This window comes from Lutjanus erythropterus, chromosome 11, assembly GCF_056507025.1.
Source record: "Lutjanus erythropterus isolate fLutEry1 chromosome 11, fLutEry1.hap2, whole genome shotgun sequence".
NCBI lineage: Eukaryota > Metazoa > Chordata > Actinopteri > Lutjaniformes > Lutjanidae > Lutjanus > Lutjanus erythropterus.
In genome coordinates, this window is record NC_139327.1 from 6,756,843 (window position 1) to 6,784,689 (window position 27,847).

General features: G+C 39.5%; 2 protein-coding genes across 3 annotated transcripts in view; one reads left to right on the top strand and one right to left on the bottom strand.

Annotated features, from left to right (window-relative positions):
• Positions 1–12,422: 12,422 nt before the first annotated feature.
• On the top strand, positions 12,423–16,247 carry ckma (creatine kinase, muscle a). The gene is made up of 8 exons (XM_084730599.1): positions 12,423–12,579; positions 13,940–14,147; positions 14,359–14,513; positions 14,707–14,839; positions 14,972–15,143; positions 15,246–15,369; positions 15,456–15,645; positions 15,750–16,247. Exons 2-8 carry the CDS (start codon positions 13,955–13,957, stop codon positions 15,926–15,928), a joined length of 1,146 nt encoding a protein of 381 aa, XP_084586725.1. The 5' UTR covers positions 12,423–12,579; positions 13,940–13,954; the 3' UTR covers positions 15,929–16,247.
• A 5,167-nt stretch (positions 16,248–21,414) lies between these two features.
• mark4a (MAP/microtubule affinity-regulating kinase 4a) overlaps positions 21,415–27,847 on the bottom strand; it is a 44,571-nt gene continuing 38,138 nt past the window's right edge. The window contains exons 16-18 of one of the 2 annotated variants that reach the window (XM_084730601.1): positions 27,624–27,706; positions 25,065–25,109; positions 22,501–22,696 (exon numbers count right to left, since the gene is read on the bottom strand). In XM_084730601.1, the coding sequence (XP_084586727.1) occupies positions 22,632–22,696; positions 25,065–25,109; positions 27,624–27,706 (193 nt within the window). In that variant the 3' untranslated portion in view covers positions 22,501–22,631. Of the gene's footprint in view, positions 22,697–25,064; positions 25,110–27,623; positions 27,707–27,847 lie in introns of both variants that reach the window. The other variant, XM_084730600.1, reaches the window with a different exon arrangement.

Here is a 27,847-nt window from a genome sequence, read left to right on the forward strand (position 1 = left end):
ATTTCTACTTGAGTAAAGACTGTGTGTACTTTTGTCACCTCTGCCAATGACATAAGAAGGACCCAGACCCAGGAGGGTTTATGGTTGGCAGAGAGCCAGAGAAGCAACAGGGGGCAGCAGACACTGTGTCTGAAGAGTGCACTGCTGCGGGGCAACACACTCCTGTTAACAATGTGGACGGACTGAAACCGGACAGAAATGGAACGCTTCCAACTGAGTGAGCGGTGATTGTGAAGGTACAGTGTAATATGGATAACTGCCAAAACACTGGATCTCTGCTGATTGCTGCTAATTGCTTAAATATATATTTCCCTCTTTATCTCATTTCCCCGGCCTTCATTTTTGTAGTCCATACCATTCCATAAGACTACACAACCCTTGAGTATGCAGGGGTGATAATACTTGGAATACCTATATACACATGAGATACATACATGTTTGTATGTATGTATGTAATTAGCATGTAATTAAAATAAGGCCTATTTCCATTCTATTCAGTACATGTTTATAATGCTTTTATGATTGGAAATATTTTAGCTTTTATATTTTGTTGACTTTGGAAATCCCTATGAACATCGTAATAACCACAAAATATAACGTCAAAAATTTAATTATCGAAAGAAAAATCCTGCTTCTTTTTAACTGGCTAACATAACTGCTCACTGTAGCTTTAGCCAGTGACTTTTGTAGCCAGTGACCTAATCCAAGTATGACAATATCAAACTAATATAACTTGATTACTTTCTGTTACTTTTGGATTACCTCAATATAAAATATGGTGAAACTGTTTAGCCAAACATAGTGGAAACCTCTTTCATCGATCATGTCTGTCAGCTATGGCCGGAGGAATTATGTTTTTGGGTTGTATGTCTGTCCATCCCATTCTTGTGGAAGTGATATTTCAAGAACACCATGATGGAATTTTTTCAAACTTGATACAAACGTTCACTTGGAGTGAACCTGGACGATGAACTGATTAGAACGTGGAGGTGAAAGGTCATTGCGACCTCACAAAGACTGTTTTTGTCCATAATTCAACATTTCATTTGCTGATTATGACCAAATTTCACACAAATGTCTAATAGGATAAAATAATGTTCCAAAAGGTCAAAGGTTAACTTCACTATGACATCATAATGTTCAGCTCTCTATCAGTCCTCTGTGCTCCTCTGTTTCTAAGTGAAGACAGCATGTTTCTCACTGGAAATTATTCACTGGAATCACATGTCAAACTGGTGAGAACTTCTTCGTCTTGAATACAGACATTATTGGATGTAAACTGTAATTTGACTGGTTGGTGGAGACAAACAACTGTGAGGCAGTGATTGTAGTTTTTCTTTATTTTTCATGCAGGTTATCATCTTTCATCTTCAACTTAACAAATCTTTCCAGAGAAAATGTTCTGACTCTTTTTCTACCTCTGAGAGTTTCTGCTGACAAAAGAGATTAATGACATTTAATAATCAGCATTTATTAAAATCCAGATTCAAATCATTCAGAATGCTGAATTGTCTTTTGAAGTGTGTGCTGTTCTTTTTATGTATTTCAAAATTGGAACCCTGATACTAATACTAATCCCAATTTTTATTAAATGTATTTGTAACCTGTTTATACCTTTTTTTCAAACTGTACAGTCAGCTTTTTTGTACACATAATGCTGTTACATGTGATCTGTTACACCCCAAAGCTGTTCCATAAGTTAAAAACTCCTGATAGTATGTTCTAAGTGTTCTTTGACTGAGGCCATAGACTGTGCTGGAAAAAATAGGCCAGCATACTGTAAGATTATGTAACAGACATTCAGTAATATGATGCCACCAATTGTTAGCCATGTGTTGGTGGATGGACAAATGTTTAAGAACATCATGTCTTGGCTTCTTAAACCCTCTGACTCAGGCTCAGTGCTGCTAACAGAGTCACGTTTGATTGTCTTTGTGGCTAAAAGTTATTAAAATTTAGTTAAGATGAGTTGTGTGCATTTGCATTTGGAAAAAAAAAACATAGCAGTACCATTGCTCAGAAAAATGAACCCTTATAGCTCTTCAGTGCAGACACGTAGGCTGTCATAACATCCCCACCTGGCTATGTCCGTATACAGTTTACACCTGTCATCTAACCTTGTGCCCCTGTGCATTGTGGGTTTACAGGCCATGTGTGTTAGAGGTGGACTCTGGCTGCCTGATAATTCATGAGTTAATCAACTCAAAGTAGCGAACCAGCTGAGTAAACAGTTTTAGTCTTACAGGAGGGACAGTACAAACATTAGCTCTGCTCTTAGTGGGATGAAGAAGAATCCCCCACTAATAACACCACTGCTTTAACCCTGGTTAAAGGGGCAGACCAATGATTTTACACATAAAGGTCAGTTTACTCGTCATGGAGAGTACTACGCAGCCTGTGAAAACAGTTGTATATCTTCTTTGGTTCTGGAAGAGAAAATAACTCAGATGATGTCATCAGGGTTATCTTGGGTTGAGCTTTAAAGGTCCAGTGCATAGAACTTAGGGGGATGTACCGGCCGGACATGGCAGTAATTGAATATTTTAGATTTTCATTAGTGTATAATCACCTGAAAATCTTAGAATGAGCCCTTTATATTTGCAGACGGAGCAGGTTGTATAATTAAGGCATGGATACGGTAACTTTACCTGCTGGTCTGTGTGGGTCATGTTAGGACGAGTTCGTATGAATGTCCCCCTCTTGTGGTATTCATGACATCGTAAACTGGAAATTTTACGAAAGCTCAGAGTTTTACGACACACTGTTTCTTGACTTGAAAAATCCTTTTAAATTTTAAAACTTCTTTTAAATTCACAAACATCATATGTCTTATTTGTGGTACAATTCAAACAAATCAAAAAATAATTTGTTATAGCTGATATCCCTAAGCCTAACACTGGGATAACAGAATATATCCTGTTTGGAGTTGTGAGTATTTTGTGTAAAGCTTTCCATGTCACCTTTTCATTTGGATTTTTTTTTTTTTTTTTTTTTTGGATTCATCTTGTAATTGTAGTTACTGTCATTGAGGTGTTCTTTAAACTACTGTGCATCGGCAGTGGGTGAGGGTTGGGTGGGAGGGGGTGGGGTGCTGGAGGGGATATGAAAATATGGAGAGACAATTTCTCTCGTTGTTGTTGTACTTTTGTATAAAGAATATTCGTTCCAATAAAATATTATTGAAAAAGAAATTGTCTCTCACCATTCACTACAATTCATATTTTTCTTAAGTTATGTCCCATGGTGGTCCACCAGAGGGGGTGTGATTCAGGTGCTCTATTAAAGATAATATTGAGTTGGATTATGGGAATTGTAGGAGTCAGCATTTTTTTAAGTGAAGTGTCACTCATAAGGATGAAAAGCCAGGACATCTGTGCCTCCACTGCTTTCCACATGAAAAAAAAGTCCCACAACCCCCAAAGGTTAGCACAAGTTCAAAGGGCCAATAGAAAACCACCTTAATTAAAGCATCCATCCAATCATCACTCATGTAGACACTGAAAAAATGAATAAATGTAAAAGACATAAAACACAAACTGAGGTGAGGGTGAAACCTACACACACACACACACACACACACACACACACACATATATATATATATATATATATATATATATATATATGCCTCAGGGATATGGCACTGATCCAGGTGTAGATGCATGTTACACAGCACGGTACAGCGTGTTAGTTGAGGTCACGTCACATGTGCAGTGATCCATGGCCACATACTGTACTCCAAGCAGTTGGAATACCAGCCCTTTATTCATTCAGATGCACTGATACATATTTTGTACACTTAAATAAACATTCTCCAGCTAGAGCACATGGTGTTCATGTGTTTCGGTCCAGTTAATCCTTCTGAGAAGGCCGTACCTATTTGGTTAGCAACAGCACCTGCATGACTCACGTGTTAATACTTAGGTGAAAGAGTGACGTGGAGAAGTGCTACATCCCTAATCTCACCTCACCCATGGGTTTCTTTATAGAATAGAGTTTCGCAGTGTTTTTTGTCTTTTTAGTCTGATGCAATGGTTTACGTATATATTATATATACACAAATATACTCCACCTATTCTTGAGAATTGGGATAAATTTTGTCCTACCAAAAAACCCAAAAAACTTAAACACTTAAACACTCTAATCCTGTTTTTTTTTTTTTTTTTTTGCTTTTTTTTTTGGCGAAAAGTTATTCTTGGAGATTTTCTATACATGAAATATATGTAATTTATGAAATGTTTTGGTTTGCTTCATTTTTTTTAATTTCTAAACTTATAAGAAAGTATTATTTATTATTATTATTATTTATTATTATTATTAGAAAATGCCCTTGTCCAAGACAAGAATTCACAACTAAACAATTAAAAGCCTTCAAAGTCTAAAACTTATACCTACTGATGACAGAGGTGTGAAAATGTACTATTATAATCATCTTTGTTTCAAAAATATGTTGTAATGGAAATGTTGGCTCTTTAAAGTTGTGTCCTTGATTTCTGGCCTGTTATGGGGTTTAATGGGAAAGTTTTGCCACAAGTCCAAAGAATAAGTGACACACAAAAGCATATATTTTAGCTCATTTGACCACTGACTGATCTGAAATTTGATTTTAAGTTGCTGAAAAAAAATTGTCCAGACATGGACATGACACTTTTTGGAATTAGCATAATAATCCATTGGATTACCAAAACAGTTATCTAATCTGAATACTGTTGGATTACTTTTGTACTTTGGGATTACTTCAAAATCGAACATATCAAATAAACTGACGCAGCCACAAAAAATTTGGTTCCACAAATATTTTTTTCTCTCTATGAATCTCAAAACATTTCCAATACAAATAAAATTCTTCTTCTGCAGAGGTTTCTTTTTGCCCACCACAAAGTGACATGTGCAGCTCAAATCCAAAATATTTTTGAAAACATTTTTAGAAAATGGTAGATCTGCAAAGATGAATCGATCATGAAAAATTGCCAACTATTTTGCTAATCAATTAATCGTGTTACAGTTCAGCTAGGTGGAGGACCCAAATGCAGACGACACAAGACAGTGGGAAGAGCAGTTCAAAAAAGTTTAATGAATTTAAACAAAAGAAACAAAGGTGCAGGGAGGTAAAAATCCAAAGACCAATGAAACTGAATCCACAAAGGTAAACTCAAAAAACGGTCCAGGGGAAAAACAACACGGTTGACACACGGAAGGGAAACACAGGGAATCCAAGCTGACTGACATGAGGAACAAACACAACGAACTGACAAAGACACAGAGAAACACAGGGACTAAACAGAGAGAACTAATGAGACGCAGGTGAGCAAACAGGTGAAACACATGACAATCAAAAGGGCGGGAAAACAGACAAAGACAGGAAGTAAAAACAAGACATATGAGGGAGAACTAAGACTACCAAAATAAAACAGGAATCTACAAAAACCAAAACCATGACAAATCGCTTTCAGTAATTTAAGAAAAAAATGTCCACATTCTCTGATTTCAACTTCTTACATGTGAATATTTTCTAGTTTCTTTTCTAGACACTAAACTGAATATTTTGGGGTTGTGGACAAACCAAAACATTTGAGGACGTCATCTTTGAGTTTGATCAACATTTTTCACCACTTTCTGACATTTTATGGACCAAAAAACTAATTGATCATTGTCAAAAAAAGGATCAACAGATTAATCGATCATGAAAATAATCATTACAGAAACATGCTCCACATGTTTAATCCTAAATTTCATCTGAGAAGACTGTGCCAGGATTAATTAAAAGATTAATTTAGAAAATGATCGACAAATTAATGAGTAATTAAAATAATCATTAGTTGCAGCCCTAGTAAATGTGCTCCCCTTTCGTAGAGCGTTTAGCCAAAGCTAGGAGACGTCTGGTCAAGTTCGAGATTGATAGAGAACTGACTCGATGAAATTGAATCAGGGTCCCGGGTGGGCGGGGGCTCCTGTTTGACAGGGTGCAGATGGAGCGGCGAGCATGGTATAATTATAGCTTAACCCTGACCACACTATGTACACGTGACTCTGGTGGCTTCAGTTTCAATGGAACAGGACCAACAACTTCCACTCCAACAAGTACACCACACCAGACCTGCAAGAGAAAGTCTGTCTTGCAGGATCTCATGATTTAGACAAATTCTAATCTGGATAAGCATCATTTGAAGCTTCTATAATAAATTTATTTTTCAGCCATCAGTCAGTGTTTTCAGGCTTTAGGTGATCACTACGTAAAACATAGCTTATTGTTTTATTTGTACTTAAAACACATATTTTAAAAATGAATCCTTAAGAACAAATATTTCCCTTTGAATTTGTGTATATGATCTGCATCTCCCAGCTACAGACAGGTGTTGAATTTAACGTGGCAGAGAAGCTTTAAATATAGTCTGCCATAAAGGTGTTATTTATAGAAGCTTGCTATGTCATTGTATTTGGTTGCCAAGCACATAATGTTACTTCTCAAATCATGCTTCATTGAAATGGTTCTCATGTTAAGCGAGCGCTGCTCACCATTAGTGGCAGAGATGTTGAAATGATACATTTCCCCCATTCCTCGCCGATGTTACATAATTTGCTCTCACCTAATACTCAAGAGTGTAGCCCTGCACGCAGCTGCAGCCTGACACTGTGCTATTCTGACACAGGTCAGTGCAGTTGGCATGGATTCCTTTCCAAGGGTCAAGCTGTATACGTTTCATGAGTGTGTTCTGCGAGGCTACGGACTAACACTCACTTCCTCTGACACACTCTGTGGGATAAGAAGACAGAAAGTGTTCAACGCTCTAAGGTGTCTGAAAAAAAATCTGATCTGTGTAATGAAGCTGAATTCCCCCTCTGCCCAAATGAAATTGTAAAATAGTCCAACACCCACCATGTTACAAAAACACAGCGTACCTGCTCTCAGCTGGACGGTGTCCAAGCTGTAACCAGTGAATATTTGTGGGGCCTGATGGGGGTTTCAGCATCTTGTGAAGCTTGAGCAACTCCTTGGCTGACATGAGCAGAAGGAACTTCATCATATCACTGCCCTGTTGCATAACTGTTCTAGACCGACATTATTCACTTGCTCTGGGTAAAATGTCAGCAGCTAGCCACTCTATCTGCTGTCTCTTTTCCAGGTGATACAACTTCCTTCTGGGGATCAAAAGTTCGCCAAACATACAGTATAGTCCTTTTTTCACAGCAGCCATTTTGATATAAAAATAGTAGCGTAAGCGCAGGATTTACGGATGTTTCTAATTAAGGCTCTGTTTTATTCAGGTCAAACAGAGTCAGGGTGCTGCTGCTGACCCTTACTAATGCTGCCTTCGAAAGGGGTCATGTTTAACGTGTTCACAAGAAGGGTCCGTATGAACGTTCCCCTCTTGTGGTATTCACGACCTCGTAAGATGGAATTTTCTTCACAAGTTGTGCACACGACTGATCATGTTGTAACTACGATTAACTACAACCACGACTGGAACCACAGACAACTTTCTCCTTTACAGGAGGGTTACTTTAAAAATGTATTATGATACCATTACTAAGTACCTGTTAAAAATGTGATGTAATCCAAGTATCACAATATTAATGTAATGTAACTTGATTTCCTTTTGTTATTTTAGGAGCCTCAGTATAAAATATAGTGAAATTGTTTATCCTAATATAGTGCTTTTTGGGCTGCAACTAACGATTATTTCCTCAATTATTGATTAGTTGTTTGGTCCATAAAATGTCAAAAAATGGTGAAAATTCTTGATCAGAGTTCAAGATGACGACCTGAAATGTCTAGTTTTGTCCATAACTCAGAAGTATTGAGTTTACTGTCATTCTAAGAAACCAGAAAATATTCACATTTAAGAAGCTGAAATCAGACATTTTTCCTTAAATTACTCAAAGCGATTAATTGATTATTAAAATAGTTGGCAGTTGATTTATTAACTATTTTATGATTAATTCATTTCACTCTATTCTTTACTTAAAATGTTTTCAAAAATATTTTGAATTTGAGCTGTACAAAAGGTCAGCAGGGTTGGGTAGTAATGATGAAATGAATAATTACATTAGAGCTACTTGATGATATTTTTGAAGACATAAATCATGAAACTTTTCTTCATGTAACTAATGTTCTATCAGCTCGTGCAAAGTGTGTGTGATATGTGGGGATTATTAGACAAGTTCTCTACTTTGTGGCGGGCAAAAAGAAACCTCTACAAAAACGAATTTTATTTGTATTGGAAATGTTTTGAAATTCATAGAGAGAAAAAAATAATATTTGTGTAATTCAAATTTTTGTGGCTGCATCAATGTATTTGGTATAGGAAGCAATATTTTCAATGTTTGATTCTGAAGTAATCCTAAAGTACAAATTTAATCCAACAGTATTCAAATTAGATTACTTTTTTGTAATCCAATGGATAATTATACAAATGATAAAAAAATTGCCATGTAATTCGTATTCAGTAACTAACCACAGTGCAAAGTAATCTGATCTAATCCTGAGAAGCTGGACATTTTTTTTGTGTAGTTATTGTGTATTTCATATTTTATTTGTACTGTGCAATATGTACTTACTGTTTTTATTATGTAAGGCACCTACATCTCTTATTCTATATTGCACTTCATTTCATGTAAATAATCAATGTCATTGCATGCTGTCCTTTTATAAATTAAAATTATTAAGACTAAACTGAACGAAATATTTTAGCAGTGGCTACAGTCTCCCTAGGTGAGATATGGACACCCAATCCCAAAAAAGGAAAAGTAGAATAGAGAATTTAATAGTTATGGCTCCTGGCAGATTTTCACCCCCCTTTATTTTGGACAAAAATGGCTCTTTTGAGGGTAAAGGTTGCAGACCCCTGGCCTGGCACATGGAATATCTATTTGCAGGAAACAGGCCAGGAGAAAGGTGACTGAAGTTCCACAGGGTTCCTGTCTTGCTCAAATGTTACTGGAGCACAGAGCGAAAAGGGGCGGGACTAAGGAAGGATCAATTGTGCATACTGGCTCACAGGAAAGGCTCTGCTACACTAAATCAAGCAGGACCTTTAATTTGTTTATACCTCTGTTTATTTCAATATGGCTGCTGCAACAAAGGGCTATTATGAGTGTTACTTAAATATATGCCAGAATTAAAATGTTTGAGACTTGCAATGCAAAATGCAGGCATCAACAGAATACTTCAGTGATAATTTATGTACAGACAGATGCGTGTTGTTTGCTGTGTGAGGATGGTACATGCAGTGATAGTAGAAGCCTGCACAGAGACAAATTTGGTGGCCTCTCACTTGGAGGAGGACAGGCAGCAGACAGCTGTGTAACAGGAGACGTGGTTTCAATTCAGGGTATAAGGACACTGTGACCAGCCGACACTCCTCCTGCCTTCATCTCTGGGCATGGGCAAAAGCAGAAGAAGCGTGAAGGCAAAATACTGCAGGAGAAGCGTTAGAGAACGTATACGTGTAGACGACAGAAGGTCTTTAGTGTAGGCTTGAATTGTGTGGCAGGGTGTGTTGGTTTGGATATTCAGGAGGGAGGGGGGGTGGGGGGTGGGGGTGGGAGTGTTGTACGTGCCGGTTGTACAGACAGGAGTGGTAATGATACGGGGGACTGGAAGAAGCAGGTGTGAGCCGGTCAGCTGCCAGTCAGGGACAGCTGGGACATCCCACACGGACTGCTGCTGGTTGGGATGCCCCCCACTTGGAACAGCGCCTGTGATAACACTCCTATGGATCCTCATTTGAAATGTTGATGTACCTTTAATATTCCAGCTCAGCACCTTTGTTTTTCTACATGCAGTATGACAACACCAGTGGTGCCATCACCAATGTTACTCCTGTGGAACAGGCCAGGGTCAAAAAACAGCTCCTCTGACTAAGATACATGGAGTATGCTGTTCTGATTTTATTATTACAGTGCCAATCAGCACTTTTTTGAATAATCTTTTAAATTTTTTTTCACAGTATAGGGATAACACAGTAACACCACCCCCCAAAAAGGGCATTACAACCAATAGCGTCCTTTATATATATATATACACCCCTGACCAGCCTCCCCATCCTTCCATGTCAATATAGTATCCACAAAGGAGTAGAAAACAAATAAAATGCTAATAGCAACATACACACAACAAAAAACAACAAAACAAGAAGAAAGAAATGATATAAATATAAGAAATTAAACAAATTCCAACTGAAAAGAATAAATAATTCAAAAAAAGAAAAAGAAAAAAGAAAGAAAAATAAGCATTCTGGTCTTTCATCAACTGAATGTAACTCAAAATAAAGGGCTGCTTTCCTCCACTGTTAACAACCATTACTGGTGTAAACAAGCGTTGAATAAAAGACAAGACAAAAAGAAGAAAACATTAACAACTAATTTTAGAGATAGCAGCTTCCAAACCTATTTAGGAGTGTGTTGGTAGCGGGGGAAGCTTTTTGTTTACTTTTGAACGGACTGCACCTTTAATATAGTAGCGCTCAGCTTGACTGGAGGCCGCTGATCAAAACGAAAACACAAGCACTGACAATCCAACAAATATTATAGAATACACATTTTGGTCCCTCTTTGATCAATAATGCCACTTTTAATGCAAAGTTGACATAATTTGAGATGTCTTTGTTATGACAGTATAGTTAAATTAAATGATCAGTTACATATCGCATATACATAAGGTGCTGACAAAGTGATTACAGGTTTTATAATGGTGCTCTAAATACTTCCCTTAACCTCAATTTTGGACTTGTCATAAAGATGTCATTAAAAGTTATATATTTATAGTAATACTACTGCTGTTGCCACTAATAATAATTTTATTAGTATAGCACCTCATGAAAACATCGTTAGAAAGAATAAAATGTCAAGATGTTATAATGAAGAAGAAGTTTAAAAATGCATTCTGATACAGTTACTGATCACCTGTTAAAAAAAAATGTAGTCAGTAATGTAATCCAAGTATTACAGTATTAAAGTAATGTAACTTGATTACTTTCTGTTACTTTTGGATTACTTAAATATAAAAAATGTGGTGAATGTGGTGTGGTCATTGATTAATCAGTCGAATATTTTCTCAATTAATCGATTAGTTGTTTGGTCCATAAAATGTCAGAAAATGGTGAAAAATGTTGATCAAAGTCCAAGATGACGTCCTCAAATGTCTTGTTTTGTCCACAACTGAAAAATATTTAGTTTATTGTCACAAGGGAGTAAATAAACCTGAAGATATTCACATTTAAGAAGCTGAAATCAGAGAATTTGGACATTTTTTCTTAAATTACTCAAAGTGATTAATTAATTATAAAAATATTGATATATTAAATATAAATTTAATAGTTGATGTTTATGTTGATGGTTTTGTAGTTTGTACAGCTTTTATTGATTGATTGATTGATTTAAAGACAAAAAATGGCACAATTTCCACACAGTGAAGCGTTTTTTCACCAGAGGTCATGATAATGAATTGGCAGCTGTGTGTGCACTGTGCATGGTAGGATATTGTTCTTTATTTTAAAATTGTAATCCTACTAAAATCCTAATTTTCACTAAATTTATCTGTAATCTGATTACATCTTTATTATCTGTAACTGTAATGGAATAGAGTTCATTTTTGGTATGCAGATAACGTAATCCCATATATTACTCCCCAAGGTGTCATGTCATGATTATGACAGTGTCATGATAACCTTATGCACAATACTTCAAATAAAGAGTAAAATTTCTTTTAATTCTTCTGGACAAAACTGTACTGAAGCAAAGCATGAAGCAGCTGCAGAGCATATGCACTGGTCAAATAGTGAGAGACATCTGAGAGAATACAGTATCAAAGAAGAGAGTTAATGAAGCTAATGTCAAAGATGGCATCATCTTTCACCCTTAACATTCCATCTGACAGTCAGTATTCCCATCAAAGATTCAATGTCTGATAATTGGCCAATCAATTAGGCTTGGCTCTTTTGACGTAGTTTCCTCTGCAGGTCAGCAGGTGTCCACATAGAACATAGCAACAGTATCTGCATAATCTAACGCTATCCAACACGATAGCACAACAAAACAAACATTTTTAATTGATTTGACTCTGTGGTAGAGAGTTGTGGATTCATGTCTTTGGTAATTTTATGATGGATTAAAAAGCTTATTTGGACAGCATTTCTCCAAGGCTGCCATTTCATAAGTAAAAAGAATGCTCTTTTCAACCTTCACGCCTGTCACAAGGACCCCTGATGTTCACTGCATGCTTGGCAAAAGTTAAGCTCAGCTTTTTTTTGTTGCCTCAACTCCCCCAAACACCTCCCCTCCTACCGTCCAACTGGCGCTATGTATGGGGGTGGGGAGGAGGGTGGGCACAGCTGCAGTACCCGTCTTGGATGACTGAAATGTAAATGCGTCCCTTTCATAAACTGTTCAGAGCATCAGTACGGAGGACTGGCCAATGAGGGCGCAGCAGGCACTAAAATGGCCAAGCCAATGGCTGAGTGTCTGCCTGGTATATAAGCAGGGAGCAAAGACCTCCAGAGTTGGGTGACCCCTATTTTGGCCGTGGTGAACAGGATCTGATCCCAAGGACTGTTACCTCTGTTCTTGTCTGGTGTGCAGGTAAAGAAAGATGATTAATTATGTGGTGTTAAAAGAAGGAGGAGGAGATATTTGGATATATGTGTGCATTTGGAGAACCATACACTAAACATTTAGAATGGCAAAAATTATTTTTTGGCTGCTTCTTTCTGCAACAAGGAAATTTGGACTCAAATTCCACACAACCAAAAGATGAATGCAAGACAAGTCTGGGATGTTCGAGTCCATGTAATGCATTCTGTGAAAAAAGGAGACCTACTGGATATCAGGGGTTTCTCTGAATTAGGATATTAGATTAATGAAACGAATTTGTGAAAATATGCATGAACGTGATGTTTTAGCATAGTGGTAGCTGCACTGGTGTTGCACTGTTAACTTGTTTCTCATGTATGCTCTCTGCAAATGGTTGTCTCCATGGGACAATGATTTATGTGGACAGGTGCCTAACAGTTTGAGGCATGCGAGATACTGCCTGAAGGCCTTGGATGTCTCGTAATTGATTTTAGCCATTTAAAGAGTCACAGTTTTAAGAGGGCTTTTTGGGCTTTAAGCTAACAAGACAATTGTTCTTAGCAAAGTGATTACTGCATCAAAACTGTTATATATCATAAACCAGTGGCTTTACTACCAAAGCTGCATGGCAGATCACATTTCATGTGACGTCACAAGTGCGTCATTGCACATCAGTCTTTTCTAACTCATGTTATCAGCCTATCAAGGTAAGACAGAACAAATGTATATGCTTATAGATTAAAAGTAATAATGAGAGGTAATTAGATCTTGTTGCACCATGGTGCAGTGGGCAGGAGGAAAGCATTTGCAGCTTGTCAGACCTTTGTAAGGACTTCAGCATAGTGACAGCTTTAAGTGATGCACTAAGTGTTTGATCCTATAGGGTGAGTGGTGATACAAGCGTGACAGAAAGTAGGTGGAGAGTGTTTTTAAAGGGAGTAGGTATGCAAAACATGAGCAGCAAAGACTTCTTCTTATGTATTTATGTGTCAACATGGGGTTGTGTGTGTCTCAAGGGAATCAAAATGCAGCTTATATATGCTGAGGACATTTTAAAGACAGGGTATACAGTCAGATGTGCTGATGCTAAAAATACCCAGCCAGCATGCGCTCCTCCCCCTTCTCTATTTCAAATGGACATTCGAGCCATCGAGAATGGAGTGTCACTTGTTACCAGGATTCCTCTGCTCACACCACTTAAACTCTGCAGCTGTCTTGCAGAATATCCCATATCTCTGAATGATGAAGAATATTTGTGGATATTCAGATCGCCTTCTCAGATTGTGTCAGATTAGGATGAAGTGTTTTTTTTTGATAATCCCGAGCCTCTGTTTCAGCTTGTTCATCCTGTGTGTCTCTTTCTTTGCAGTGTTAGAAAGCAATCATGCCTTTCGGAAACACCCACAACAACTTCAAGCTCAACTACAAGGTTGAGGAGGAGTTCCCTGACCTGTCCAAGCACAACAACCATATGGCCAAGATCCTGAACAAGGAAATTTATGGCAAGCTGAGGGACAAGCAGACTAGCAGTGGCTACACCTTGGATGACGTCATCCAGACTGGTGTTGACAACCCTGGTGAGACACACAAAGAAATTGTTTTAAGAATTGTAAAATCATTCAGACACGTCTACTCAATGAAACAAAACTGTACTTGCTGTAGAAATGTCCTTATTTTTTCTATGAATGAAATCACCAAATGAAATACTCATAAGCTTGTCTGCACAACAGCTATCATCTTCCCTCCCATCTTCTAACTCCCAATTCCCTATTCACTCCCTGCCTTCAGGTCACCCCTTCATCATGACTGTTGGCTGCGTCGCTGGTGATGAGGAGTCCTATGAGGTCTTCAAGGATCTGCTTGACCCCGTCATCTCCGACCGTCATGGTGGATACAAGCCCACTGACAAGCACAAGACCGATCTGAACTTCGAGAACCTGAAGGTGCAGTACCCTAGTACAGGAAGCACTGTGGTTCATTAAGTAGAGACTCTTAGAAACATGGAAATCAGAACACTTACTAGACTTTCAAATGGTAAACCAAACACCTTCATTTAGACAAAAAGGAACTAATCAGATGATGATGCCCTACATTTGTGGCCTCTGTTTCACTTTGTGATCAAACTTTTGACATTAGGGTGGTGATGATCTGGACCCCAACTACGTTCTGTCCAGCCGTGTCCGTACTGGCCGCAGCATCAAGGGATTCACCCTGCCCCCCCACAACAGCCGTGGCGAGCGCAGAGCTATTGAGAGGCTGTCCGTTGAGGGTAAGCTGTTCATAGTTTAGACACACAAACATGAAAAGAGTTGGGCTCAGCCTTTCCCAATCAACCAGCTGTTGAGATCTAAACTATCACAGAAGAACATTCAATCTCCTAACTGTACATCTGTCTCTCCAGCTCTGACCAGCCTGGATGGTGAGTTCAAGGGAAAGTACTACCCCCTGAAGTCCATGACTGATGCCGAGCAGGAGCAGCTGATCGCTGATCACTTCCTGTTTGACAAGCCCGTCTCTCCCCTGCTGACCTGCGCCGGTATGGCCCGCGACTGGCCCGATGCTAGAGGCATCTGGTGAGTAGAGCAAATAATTGTCAGCTGTCCAGCTGTGAAAACTCTTGGTATGAATTTGTGTGTTTAACGCAGTGTCAATCCTTTGCCATCATCCTAATCCAGGCACAACGACAACAAGACCTTCCTGGTCTGGGTGAATGAGGAGGATCACCTGCGTGTCATCTCCATGCAGAAGGGTGGCAACATGAGGGAGGTCTTCAGGCGTTTCTGCGTTGGCCTGCAGAAGGTACACATAAATAATAGATCAACACATGCCATGATGTGAATGAAAGCAGTGAGGATGTTCCTCTGACTCTCCTTCTTACCTGCCAGATTGAGGAGATCTTCAAGAAGCACAACCACGGCTTCATGTGGAACGAGCATCTCGGCTACATCCTGACCTGCCCCTCTAACCTCGGTACCGGCCTGCGTGGTGGTGTCCACGTCAAGCTGCCCAAGCTGAGCACACACGCCAAGTTCGAGGAGATCCTCACCAGGCTGCGTCTGCAGAAGCGTGGCACAGGTACAAATATGGCCAGTCCACTCCATCAAAATCTCGACAAAATTCCAGGCTGGAATGTATAATGTTCAATCTGTACCTCATTCCCTGTCATTTGTTGTCTTTAGGTGGTGTGGACACTGCCTCCGTGGGTGGTGTGTTCGACATCTCCAACGCTGACCGTCTGGGCTCCTCCGAGGTGGATCAGGTCCAGCTGGTGGTTGATGGTGTCAAGCTCATGGTCGAGATGGAGAAGAAGCTGGAGAAGGGAGAGGCCATCGACAGCATGATCCCCGCCCAGAAGTAAAGAGGGACAATCTTTTGTTTTTCTCGTGACCATTCATGTGCAATGGAGCCAGCTGACGGGCGTGCAAATGAAACCAGCCGCTCACCTAGAGACTCTTGACTCTGCTCACCTCTCTTTCTTCCTTCCAGCTTTTTTCCTCTTTTCTCTGCCATTTTTTCACGTTCTCGAGTATTGGTTGGTAACATCCTGGGATCAGCCTCCACTGAGCTGGGCTCGCCTGGCAGACGTGGCATCACCTACTTTTTGTTATAAAAAGTATGATTATTGAAGCTGTTCATACTGCTCAATAAAAAAGTGCCCCATTAAACAACAAAAAGAATCTCTGGTCTTTTGTGCTGCAGCATGACAAACTGGAAATACATTTTAAAAGGAACATTAAGGCCAAGAACAATCAGAGCTTAAACATGGTCGAGTAAGCTAGGGAATGTACGAAGAGTGGGAGCGGCGAAATGTAACTGTAAGGCTGTTTCACAGTGGTTTTGTTCTAAAGCATAAATAAACATACCCACACCTCCATATGGTATGCCTGTTGTGCAAGTAATGTACATACATAACTGTGTCATCAGTCAGTTCTGCCTGTGTATATGTATCTCAGCCTGGAAACAGCAATGCAACCTGGTCTGGGGATGTCATGGTACCAGAAATTTATTAGTTGACACCAATAAAGCTTGCCATGTTTAAGGTCATAGTGGAGAGTGAGACAGTGGACACCCCCCCAGCATTTCAAACTTTTTCATCAAATTTTTTTTCATGATTTTGAGACCCAGTTTTTTTGCATTTGCCATCTTCAACGTTTTGTTGTTCCTCCATGCTGCTTGTAGGCATTATTCTTCTTCCTTCGACAATTAAAAGCAGACTAGAAAACTTGCCATCACGTTTTTGGAATTTTGCCATCGACTTGATGCCTAAGTATCAGTTCCTGTGACATCCCTTACCTGGCCACTATGTTTTTACCTCACAACCTGTGGGCTATTATTGGCTGGGAGCTACACGCCACAGCCCAAAGGCTAAATCCCAAAAATGTCCCAAACACAACAAAATATTGAGAAAATAAGAAAATACAGGGAGAGGGCAAAGTCTCTGCAGGTACCACCACAAACTTCTCGTGGGTCATAACTGATGATTGACAGAGATTCTTTTTATGAGTCTATACCAGAACTGACCCGTTACCCACAATAATCTAAAAGTCAAATAAGCCCCACAACCTGACCCATGATCAAACACACATACAGGTACTCATTTGTCATTCACTTGTGTTCTCAACTGGTGCAGCATCTGTGCTCCTGCAGCTGATCTAAACTGATTTATGCTAGGAAAAAAATATTGTATTCTATGTGTATGTTTTTTGTTTTTTTTGCCACATGCTGCCCGCCCACAATTAGTTAATTTTTACCGGGTTCCTGACCCGGTGCAGGTCTCTAGTCTATACTTTTTTTCCCCCATAAAATCCTGCATAGTATACCTTTAACAATATTAATCTTCACACGTTAATACTCACCTTTTAAGATGAACACAAGCTATAAACAGATATTCAGACTGTGTCGTAATTGTAAAAACAAAACTCCAAAATGAAGGAAAGAATGCCAACATCAGTGAATTTTATTAATCTTCAGCTCCATGTTCTCCTTATATACCACAACCACTCAATCTCAGTTTACAGTTTGTTTCTGAGGGGAGGAATTCAACAGTAGAGCAGTGTAAAATTACTCATACAGGCCAAACTGTGTTCGTGTGTTCTTCAGTCTCTTTTGCATATAACATCAACTGCTTCCAATATCAGTTTGGAAATGACAGTGCATGTTAAATACTGAGCCCCCAAGGGTCCTAATACTGTTCTGTACCGTCCATCATCTAAACCTGACCAGTGACACACTGTCTCTGAACAGGTATACAACACTCAAGTCAACAAAACTCTTTTCAAGAAGTTTTCACAGTAGATTCCACCTTAAGACAATGTTCATCCATCTTATACTAGGAGTGAGTAGTTTTACACTAAGTTATTTGCTTTTTAGCCCGTTTCACTTGGAACTTCCACTGAAATGCTTCGCAAACAACCTGATTCAGTCACATTTGCGATCAGGAGACAGTGACACAACGTTTCTATGGCTTGAATGCAACCCAGGGCTTTCAACATGTCATACTGGGATCTGTGTAAATTCAAGTTAAAATAGAACCAAACCTTCTCGCTGGATCTAAAACTGAACCTTTTTTTCTTATACACTGTATGTTGTGGTACATTTCTAAATACTTCTAAGAACTCAGAGGCCCTCCTCAGCGTACTGAACCTATCCTCTAGCAAACAAGGTGGAGTGAAGTCTCTGTTTTTTCACCCAAGCCTTCCTGTTTGTTTTTGTGAAAGTGGGGAAGGACCTGGTGCTCCGTTTAGCACCAATTCTTTGTATTAATTCATGTCTAAAAACAATCGCGTCTGCATTTCACAAAGCTTCCAATCCTTAGGTGTGCATCATGTTTCATTTTTTCCCCTAAAACCCAAACTCTGAAGTCATGCAGGATTGCAGGTTGGTTTTTGTTCCCCATTGTCACTGACAGAATCTGCTTTAAACTAGAATTACTTCCCTTGCTCTAGCTATAAATAAACCTTGAGCTCTAAGATATATACTATATTCATATATTTTATATACAGCCATCAACTGACTGATATAAATCCTGTTTTTTTTTAAATGATATTATTCTAAAAAATAAATAAAGTACCTGTGCAAATATCCACAAATTGAAGTGTTTCACATTTAAGACATTGGCGCCCTCCAGTGGCTAGTTCTGGGTATTACCTATACAGGTACACTGGAAGGAGCTGATTCAAGTCAAAGCAAAGTGCATTGAGGTCTATATTACCTAATGCTAATATACACCACAATGAGAAACGTCCAGGGAGAGGACAAGGACAGACTCCTGGTGTCCATACTGGTGTCTGCTTCTCACGTGAAACAGCACACACCAAAGAGGACTGAGAAGATGTCATACATGGGTCTACGACGTGAGAGTGAGGACGATGGCTGAGTGCTTCCCCTCGCGAGAAAACAGGGTCTCGAACAAAGAGCCGAGGAAAGCCAGACGCTCATTGTGACGATAGAAAAAAGTCGAGTGGTACATACGAAGGTGGTGGACAGGCTGAGGTTGGCGTCCCCGTTAAATGTAGGGAGTTGGGGGAGTTTATGATGGTCGGGAAAGGAAATGCAGGGTGGGTAAGGGAGGGGGGTGTTTCGGGTCACCATGAGCAAAGCCACAACTGAGAAATAGTATTAACAGTAAATCAGCAGCCAAACAACATGATCTCTGTAGCCTACGTAAATATCACAGTACGTTATTCACTAAAAACAGGGAGGGAGAATAGAAAGCTCTCAGTTTTCTCTGTCTCTTTTTTTATACATTGAATATGTACTGTATGAAGGCGCTGGGGGTTGTTCACTTTAAAGGCAACTGGACTAACGAAAAGAAAACACTGTGCACACTGCCTTCATCATGCCTTTCCAAATTCAGAACACTCCCCCCTGATCCCCACAGTCATCAGTAATTGGACAGACCAGTTTATAGACTGGGCCACCAGAAGGAGAGGGTGGACATTTGGAAGTGTGTGTGTCAAAGGTGAGTGTGTAATCGCTGCTTGGCTGATCTGCTTTTGGTGTTTCCCATCAATGTGCTAAGATGATGGCTGCGGTGAGGTGATCACATGGCACAGAAGAGAACCAAACAGTTGCATTGCACTGAAAAGAAACCAGACTTCTCTGTTAGTTTGCGTTGGGATGACCGAAAGGTTTCGGGGACGAGCTTGGCACGACAAACCGTGTTTGTTGCTCACGCTCGCCTGAAAGATTTGAGTGCTTTGAGATAGATAGATATTCTCCAGTGTGTGTCTCTGCTGTCGTGTCTTCAGTACAATGCTTTTGAAGAAAGGTAAAGGGAAGAAACAGGGTGGGAAGTTAGAAAATCCAAATGCTTTGAACAAGTGTTACTGACGATGACCAGCACTGACAGACGGTGAATCCAGCCAATCAGGGAGCAGAATGTGTGCATGTAGTCTTTGCAGGCCTCTCTCTTCATTGTTTCAGAGAGCCAGCATAGATAAAAGTGTTAAAAGACAACTAGGGCTGAGTATCTTTTAAAAAGTGACAATACCAATACCCCTAAAGTGATACCGATGGAGCACTGCATTTGATACCTTTATACAGCCAATCACTGTCTGAGGAGGGACTACTGGCAGCTACAAGCGTGGTTTTAGGTGTGACGACAACGAGAAGCGTCCATGAAAGCAACTCGTCTCGAACAAACAAGGTTAGCATAGATACTGTGATAGCATCAGTTATATCAGGACCGAGTAATTCTTCATTGAAAGAAGAGCAAAGAACAACACTGAAGGGTTTTCTTCATGGACAAGATGTTTCCGCTCTTCTCTCGACCAGCTCTGGCAAGACCTCGATCTGACTGGTTCATCCAATCACCTGCCAAGTGCTTTTTGAAAGTGCCTGCTCTTTTCTACACTCTTTCTATGGGCGACTTCCAAGATGGTTCTGTGTAACAAACCATCATGCGTGTCAGGTCACTGCTTTAGTGCCCTGATGTCATTTTGAACAATAAAGTTCTAAAATTTATTGTTGAACCGTAAAATATCCTTCCTCTATTGCAAATATGCAAAAATATGTGTTTATGTAGAGATTCTATATTATGTATAAACAGGGTTTCGGCAGGTTTTAACAAGCCAAAATTAGGGCTTTTTAAGATCATTGTGAATGCAATTAAAGACCTATCTCATGTTGAGTCAATTTTGGATAAATTTTGTAGTTGTTACAGTATGATCAATACATCCCCCCCCCCCAAAAAAAAAGACTTAAGTTAATGCAGCTTTATAAAAGCATTGTGATCAAGTTAACACTTAAATAATTGTTAAAGACTTTTCAAAATCATATTTATATTGTATATATCATATTTTCATATTTGCTCAATGTTTTAAGTACCAGCAGAAACCCTGATGAAGAAGATCACTCGATATATCAATACTGGCATTTTTTTGACTCTCTAATGTTTGTATTGGTATCAGCATCGACCCCAAAGATCCAGTACTGGTCAAGCTCTAATTTTATCAGACATCACAGTTCTGCAGTGTAGCCATAGTTTCCAACATTTTGGTGCCATCTTGGAACTGCCAGCTCTGTCAAATACACCACGTTCGACTTCAACACACCACAGATTGTAAGGGTTGTAGCTGCTGCTGTAGTGGGCCAATCACACGTCAGATTTAATCAAAATACATTTGCAGTGATTGGCTGTGAGCAAAACAGTACAATTTGTCTTTTTTCTAGATCTGTTTACAAAAAGGATCAAATGCAGGATATTTCTTGGCATCTGGCTATTTTGATGGATACTTTAGAGGTATTAATCCTAATGACAACAGTGGTATGAAAGCTACATACCCTTATTAATGTTTAACCAAATCAGCTGTATTGATTTCAGTTTCAGACTCTTAAATGAATATACGGCACCAAAATCTTCTTGTGTGCATCAAAATGTTGCTAACCAAGAGCTTTGTTTCTCAGTGAATATTATCTACATTTTTAATTTCTGCTCGTTCCATGCAGAGAAACTAGAATGTGACTGAGAGGTGACAGCTCCACTTAGTTTGATGAAGTGGAAGATGTCACTGGCTTTTTGTATTCCAGATCAGCCTCTGATTGGCTGCTTCAGAGGCCTGTCAGCCCTGCTCCCACTGACCTTAATCCAGTGCAGTCGTCACTGCTGTATGTACACGAATCAAAGCACTGCGAGCCTCTGCGGCTGCTTATCTGATCACTGAGTCGGACCATTTCCACGTTTGTGCATGTTATTGTCCCCAGGTGACGAAGAGTCAGCAGATAATCAGGAAAAGAAATGAACGGTGTGCGTAAAGGTGACATATAAAAGAAGGATTTTTTTTTTTTCTTTTAAAAAAGGACTGGCTGGTCGATGACGTCCGATACACAAGAGGTGATGTTTGTCTGTAGTGGTGAGAGTGACAGTGGGGAAAAACAATGATCAGAGCAATAAATAACAAAATAAAGAGTCATTATGGCTAGAGTAGCAATAAAAAATATTCAACTAGATTCCGTCTCATCCAGGTCCAGTGGGTGCAGTCGCTCAGTGAAGAAGTTGGCTGAGCTGGGTGGGGTGATTGGGTGGAGGGGGGTGCTTCAGTCTGTGTGACTTTACGGGTCAGGTGTGTGTGTATCTGTGTGTGTGTGTGCGTGTGCGGGGGGGTAGTCATGAAAGACACAGAAGGAGAAGAAGTCTTTTCTCTCGGGTCCAGCCCCTCGCCCCTTCTCTGCTATTTTTTTTTTTTTCCCGTTGATTATTTCCACCCCCCCCTTTCCCCTTTCTGCGCACACACATCGACACTCACTCACACAAAAACACACACTGGTACGCAAACACACCCTCTCCGATCAAAGTTCAAGGTCCTTAGAGATTTGGGTGGCAATGTCCCGAAAAGCTAGCGGTGCCCCCCAGAGTCGCGTGTAGCGCACCCCGTTAGAAGTCTCGGAGGTGCCTGTGGAAAGATGGCACACCTCGGCCTCAAAAGCCACGCGGCCCCCTGCCACGCCGTGGGTGCAGGAGAGCAGAAAGGGGCCGGCATGGTGGACCTGGCAGCCACATCCGAGCGCCGCCTCCCGCAGAGCCAGTACCACCTCCGCAGGGTCCCGCCGCCCACTGCCCCTCAGATCCCAGCCACGTCCGACGGCCCGGGGCTCGGACGCTTTTTGATACCCAGGTAGATGGCAACTACGGAGAGGAAGGGGAAAAAAAAACAGAAAAATATTCAGCCATTGTAGCAGTGAGTTGTGATCATTTTTATGAGTGTAGTCCATTACACAGTGGCTTTAAAGGAGGAATCCGTAATAATCAATTTACTGTAATAAATCATAAAATGAGTAAAAATGAGAAATCTGCTAATGGGGTCAAACTTTTGAGATAAAAATAATTATGAGGAATAAAATCATGAGATAAAAATTCAATTGTGGAAAAAAAGTCACTGTTATGAGATAAGAGTGGCTTTAAAGGAGAAACCTGTAATACATTAACTGTACAGCAGTAAATCATAAAATGACCATGGCATGATGTCAGAGACTAAGGAAACAAAAATAAAATTTGATATGCTCTCTTCTCTGTCAACCGCACTAAAACCGTGGTGTTCCTCTTCAAAATTTCTATTCCAGCCAGAAAAACTGTTTTTTTTAATTCCTGTTTCACGTTAATTAGAGTTCAAATTAATGCCAAATGTTAGTGTCTGTTTATGAGTTGTAGGAAATCATTACTAATCATGTAGAAGGAGTAGATTTTTATCTATTTATCTATTTATTTCTAACTGTTAAATTGAGCAAAATGTTAATGGAGTTTGGCAGGAAGTGAGACAGACAGTCACTTAACTCAAACTCCAGAGTGTGTATTTTCAGAGCAGGCTTTTGTTTTCAGGATAACAGGCTTAACTTTACACTGACAGACAACTGACAATAATAATCAGCTGATCAACTTATACTCAAGGACTCGTCACTGCTTGTTATGTCTATGGTTCAAACTTACTATCTGGACTGCAGTGCTCATTTCTGCACATGCAGTTGGTACATATTGCTCCTTTAAGGTTGAATGAGTTGGCACAGTCACTCTGGAATTTGACATAATTGTTAGGATCTCTTCTTGAGTCCAGTTTCTGCAAACGGAGACTCATTATCTCATTACCAGCATTTTTAAAGACTCTGAGAGTGCAACTTCTCAGAGGGTAAATCCTGATACTTGTTATCTAATTATACATAATATCGCTGACATACTATCTAACATGAGTTTCATTTATGGAAAATATTATGTAGGTACACATGGATTATAAACAGTGGTGGAAGGTAGCTACTTAAGTATTGTTCTTAAGTACAAATGTGAGGTATTTGCGCACTGCCCAGATCAGGTTTGACATTGCGTCTTTTTCCAGTTGTTTTCTATTGCCATCTAGTTTGCCCTGAGTGCCTCGTGTTCTGGACACTTGGAGCACCTTTGTTTTTTTTACAGAAGCGCCCAGAAAACCTTGACTTGAAAAAACAGAAGAGTGGAAAAGCATCCAACATCATTCCCATTTTTCACTGAGTTATGAGCCTTCTGTGGTTGTACAGAGGCAGATTGGAAATAAGAATCACGGAGAGCAAAGTAGTGGTGACTGTTGCTGGATACATAGAGCTATATGGTTCTACTGACTGTAAATACCAGAAGTTTAACAGACATTTTAACAGGTATGCTGTTCATTCACTGAAACTGCACTAACAACTGATAACCCAGTTTATCTAGTTAACCCAACAGTATATAAAGTAGTTCAAATGAGCTCAACCTTTAACATGTACAGCAGTAAAATTCAACATACACATTAATGCAGCAGTAATATTAATCAAAAAACATCAGATATAATAGTGAAGCACTCACCGGGAACATTTTACTGCAAAATGAGTTCTTTTACTTTTGGTACTTCAAGTAAATTTTGCATAATACTTTTACTTAGGTAAAATTTTGAATGCAGGACTTTGCCTTATAGATCAATATTTTCACAGCTTTTACTTCAGTAAAAGTATGCCTGTACTTCTTCCACCGCTGATTATGACCATTTATGAAAGCCCATTTCTGCCATTGAAAGAAAATAATATCACCATGGTAAGTCAAAATTATGAGATAAAAAGTCAGAGATAATAAGTTATATTTCTGAGAAAAACAGTTGACACTAAGAGAAAAAGTCGTAAGTATGAGGAAAAAAAAACAAAATTATAAGATAAAAAGTTAAAATTATGGGGAAAAGTTGAAATAAAAAAATTCTAATTTTGACTTTTCATCTCATAATTATGACTTTTTATCGCATAGTTTGGATATACCATAGAGATTTATTTTTTCTTTCACAAGCAGAAATAGGCTTCCATAACCACTGTGTCTGTTGACCTGAAAGAAGTAGCCAGTCAATCAATATATCAATCAAAATCAGCCTCTTTCTTGCAGTAGTTATTTTCAATGCCGCTGACTAATAGTTCAACGAGGTCTGCTACTAATCTCAAAATTGAAAACAAAATCAACTGATTATCTATTCCCAGAGTGCTGTCGATGCAGCTGGAACACGTGTACTGACCTTGTGACCGCAAATCTCCTGATTCCCTCAGATTCATTTGTGACCCTGCAGGACAAACAGGCAGCGTAAGAGGTAATCCACTGGACTACGACAAGCCTTCTGACCAACCCACGACTCTCAGATGAGATGGCATTCGGCAGTGGATGTCATACAGTGAGACCAGGCAAGCATCAACTAACAACAAGCACGTGATGTGCAAAACAGTGTGTCCTCACCTTACAGGAAGGCACTTTCTTATTTTCTCATTCATAATTCTTAAAGCATGCTCATTAAAATAACTTTTCATCATCACAGTCCCATCCATTCTTCCCAACAACACATGGAATAAACATTTAATGGCTTTCAACCATTCAAACACAAATTAAAAATGACAACATAAAACAGAACTTCTACTGGTAAACTTGTGAACAGGATCATGAAAGACTAGTTAAAGGGACAGTTCACCCTAAAATCAAAAATACATATTTTTCCTTTTACCTGTAGTGCTATTTATCCAGCTAGATTGTTTTGGTGTGAGCTGCCGAGTTTTAAGGGATATAATGGAACTAGATGGCGCTCGGCTTGTGTTGCTCAAAGTGCCAAAAATATTTGAAAAGCTCTCTTTCTAAACATCATGACCTGGTTATTCAAGATAATCCTCGTGTGGTGAGCAGTTTCATGCAGGAACTCTTTCTTCTGAACTTAACCTGCCAAACGTATCACCGCTCTAGCTGGGTCAGTGGTGCTAATATTACAGGTCAGCAGAGGAGGACATCACCGATCCACTCTAAGTCCCGCCCCTTTTTCTTCTGTGATCCAATAACAGTAGATGTTGGAACCTCAGTCAACTTTTTTCATTTCCTGTTTCCTGTATTTAGATTTGCTATCTTCTAAGCTTGACTATGTTGAAAATAGGGGTGTAACGGTATTTAGGACTGTGACGATAACCACATTACCTCATTATCGTCATCACCGAACATTTTATTTTGAAGGGTCAGTCTCATGTTGAGATCAGCGCATTGATCTATTAATAGATCAGCGCTGCCACACACAAGTCAGGAACACAGCCTCCGATTGGCCGACAGAGGCATCTTGGGATTGCCTGTGAATGGCTAACAACATGCTAACAATAACAACTGTTTTCAACATGGAAAAATAGATAAATAACTACAGATATGTAACGTCAATGAGCCACTGTAGAATTTTGACATTGTTCAAAATAAATTATGTGTTATTTCTATAATTTTTTTTATTCATATAAGCGTTTTGCTAACATTAACTAACAGATCAAACTGGCTAGCTAATGATAGAGTGCTTAAGTCACACCCTTTCCATTGCACCACCATGGGACATAATTCTGGAAAAAATATGGACTGTAGTCAACGGCGAGAGACAAATTATTGTTTGATCCCATTTGAATTGTGGCAGGAATCACACATACATTTGTCAATTTAAAAGATAAAAAGTCAAGAAAGTAATTTTTTGTCGTAAAACTGTTTTAGAATCAGACAGTGAAGATAATTAATTGAAAAGACTACACACTCAGAAGTCACGTAAGTGACATCATGACTTTCTCCCTCCATAAGCTAATGTTACCATTGAAGCTAAGATGCCTGTTTGTTTTGGTACCCGGATGTAGTCCCACACATATATTGCACGACAAGAGATGTAGTTCACTGAGCAGTTTCAGATGAAATTAAACTAAACTACGGCAAACCTGCAACAAACTGAGACTTTCTTGACTTGTACAATTCTGTTTTACATTGACAAACAACAAGTGTAATTTGTGGCACAGTTCAAATAGATTCCAAAAATAATTTGTGACTTTAGCTCTCTATCAATGTAGATTAGCTAGCTAATGAGCTCGCATTTTGCTAAAGCACAAAACACTATCTAGCTAAAGGAGAAAGCTGACAGGTTAAAAAAAATGGGTGGGATTTAGGAAGAGTCAATAAATGTTTACATCCTGCTCTGTCATGAACATGAGCCTCTCATCCATGAGTAGATGCACGCCTCCCTTTGCGTTGTGATACGATTGGCAGATGTAGACAGAAAATAGTTCCTATACAAAACTGCTCAAACAAGGTCTGGTCATGATTTCTGAAGAGAGACACTGCTGTTCAGTTTCTCAAAGGTAGTTTTTGGTGCACTACAAGCTCAGTGCCATTTAGTTCCATTATACTGGAGAGAAGACAGACATCTCTACAGCTGCTATTTCTAAAACTCTGCAACTTATAGCAAAACAATCTAGATGGATAGACAGCACTACAGGTAAGAGGAAAAAATGTTTTTTTTGATTTTGGGGTCTCTTTAAAGCCAGTCTATACTGACACTGATCCTGAAACTGAAATTCAAAAAACAAACAGTTAAATGGATCTTCCTTGACTGCAACCATGCTTGTGTGTGAGACCCTGACAGTATGACAGGATGATAAACAAGTCATGCAGACAATAATTCATAGATAGTAGTATGAAAAAGTCAAGCAGGCGTTCACGGACTCGAGCAAATTCCCGTGTGAGCAGGCAGACAGATGGGGCAGCACAGGCAGACAAGAAAGAAGCGAGAGACATGGGAACTTACTAACTGTTTTTGATCCTTGTGGAAGAGTACAACCCGAGACTGATTTGTTTGAGCCCTGGCGCTTGGACGGGTCAAGGTTGACCCTGATGCCATGACAGGGGGGAAAGCACAACAAGATAAAGATGGAGAAATAGAGGGAATATGGGGTAAGAGCAGGGGGCAGGGGGCAGGTGGGGGTAAAGAGAGAATATAATTGAATCACAGGAGAGCAAGTGGTGGAAAAG

What these genes read in the sequence shown, in the direction of transcription:
- ckma (XM_084730599.1), top strand. Translation starts at nt 13,955, where the DNA reads ATGCCTTTCGGAAACACCCACAACAACTTCAAGCTCAACTACAAGGTT. An exon ending in TGAACTTCGAGAACCTGAAG is followed by an intron (nt 14,514 to 14,706) that starts GTGCAGTACCCT and finishes TTTTGACATTAG; the next exon opens with GGTGGTGATGATCTGGACCC. An exon ending in CCCGATGCTAGAGGCATCTG is followed by an intron (nt 15,144 to 15,245) that starts GTGAGTAGAGCA and finishes ATCCTAATCCAG; the next exon opens with GCACAACGACAACAAGACCT.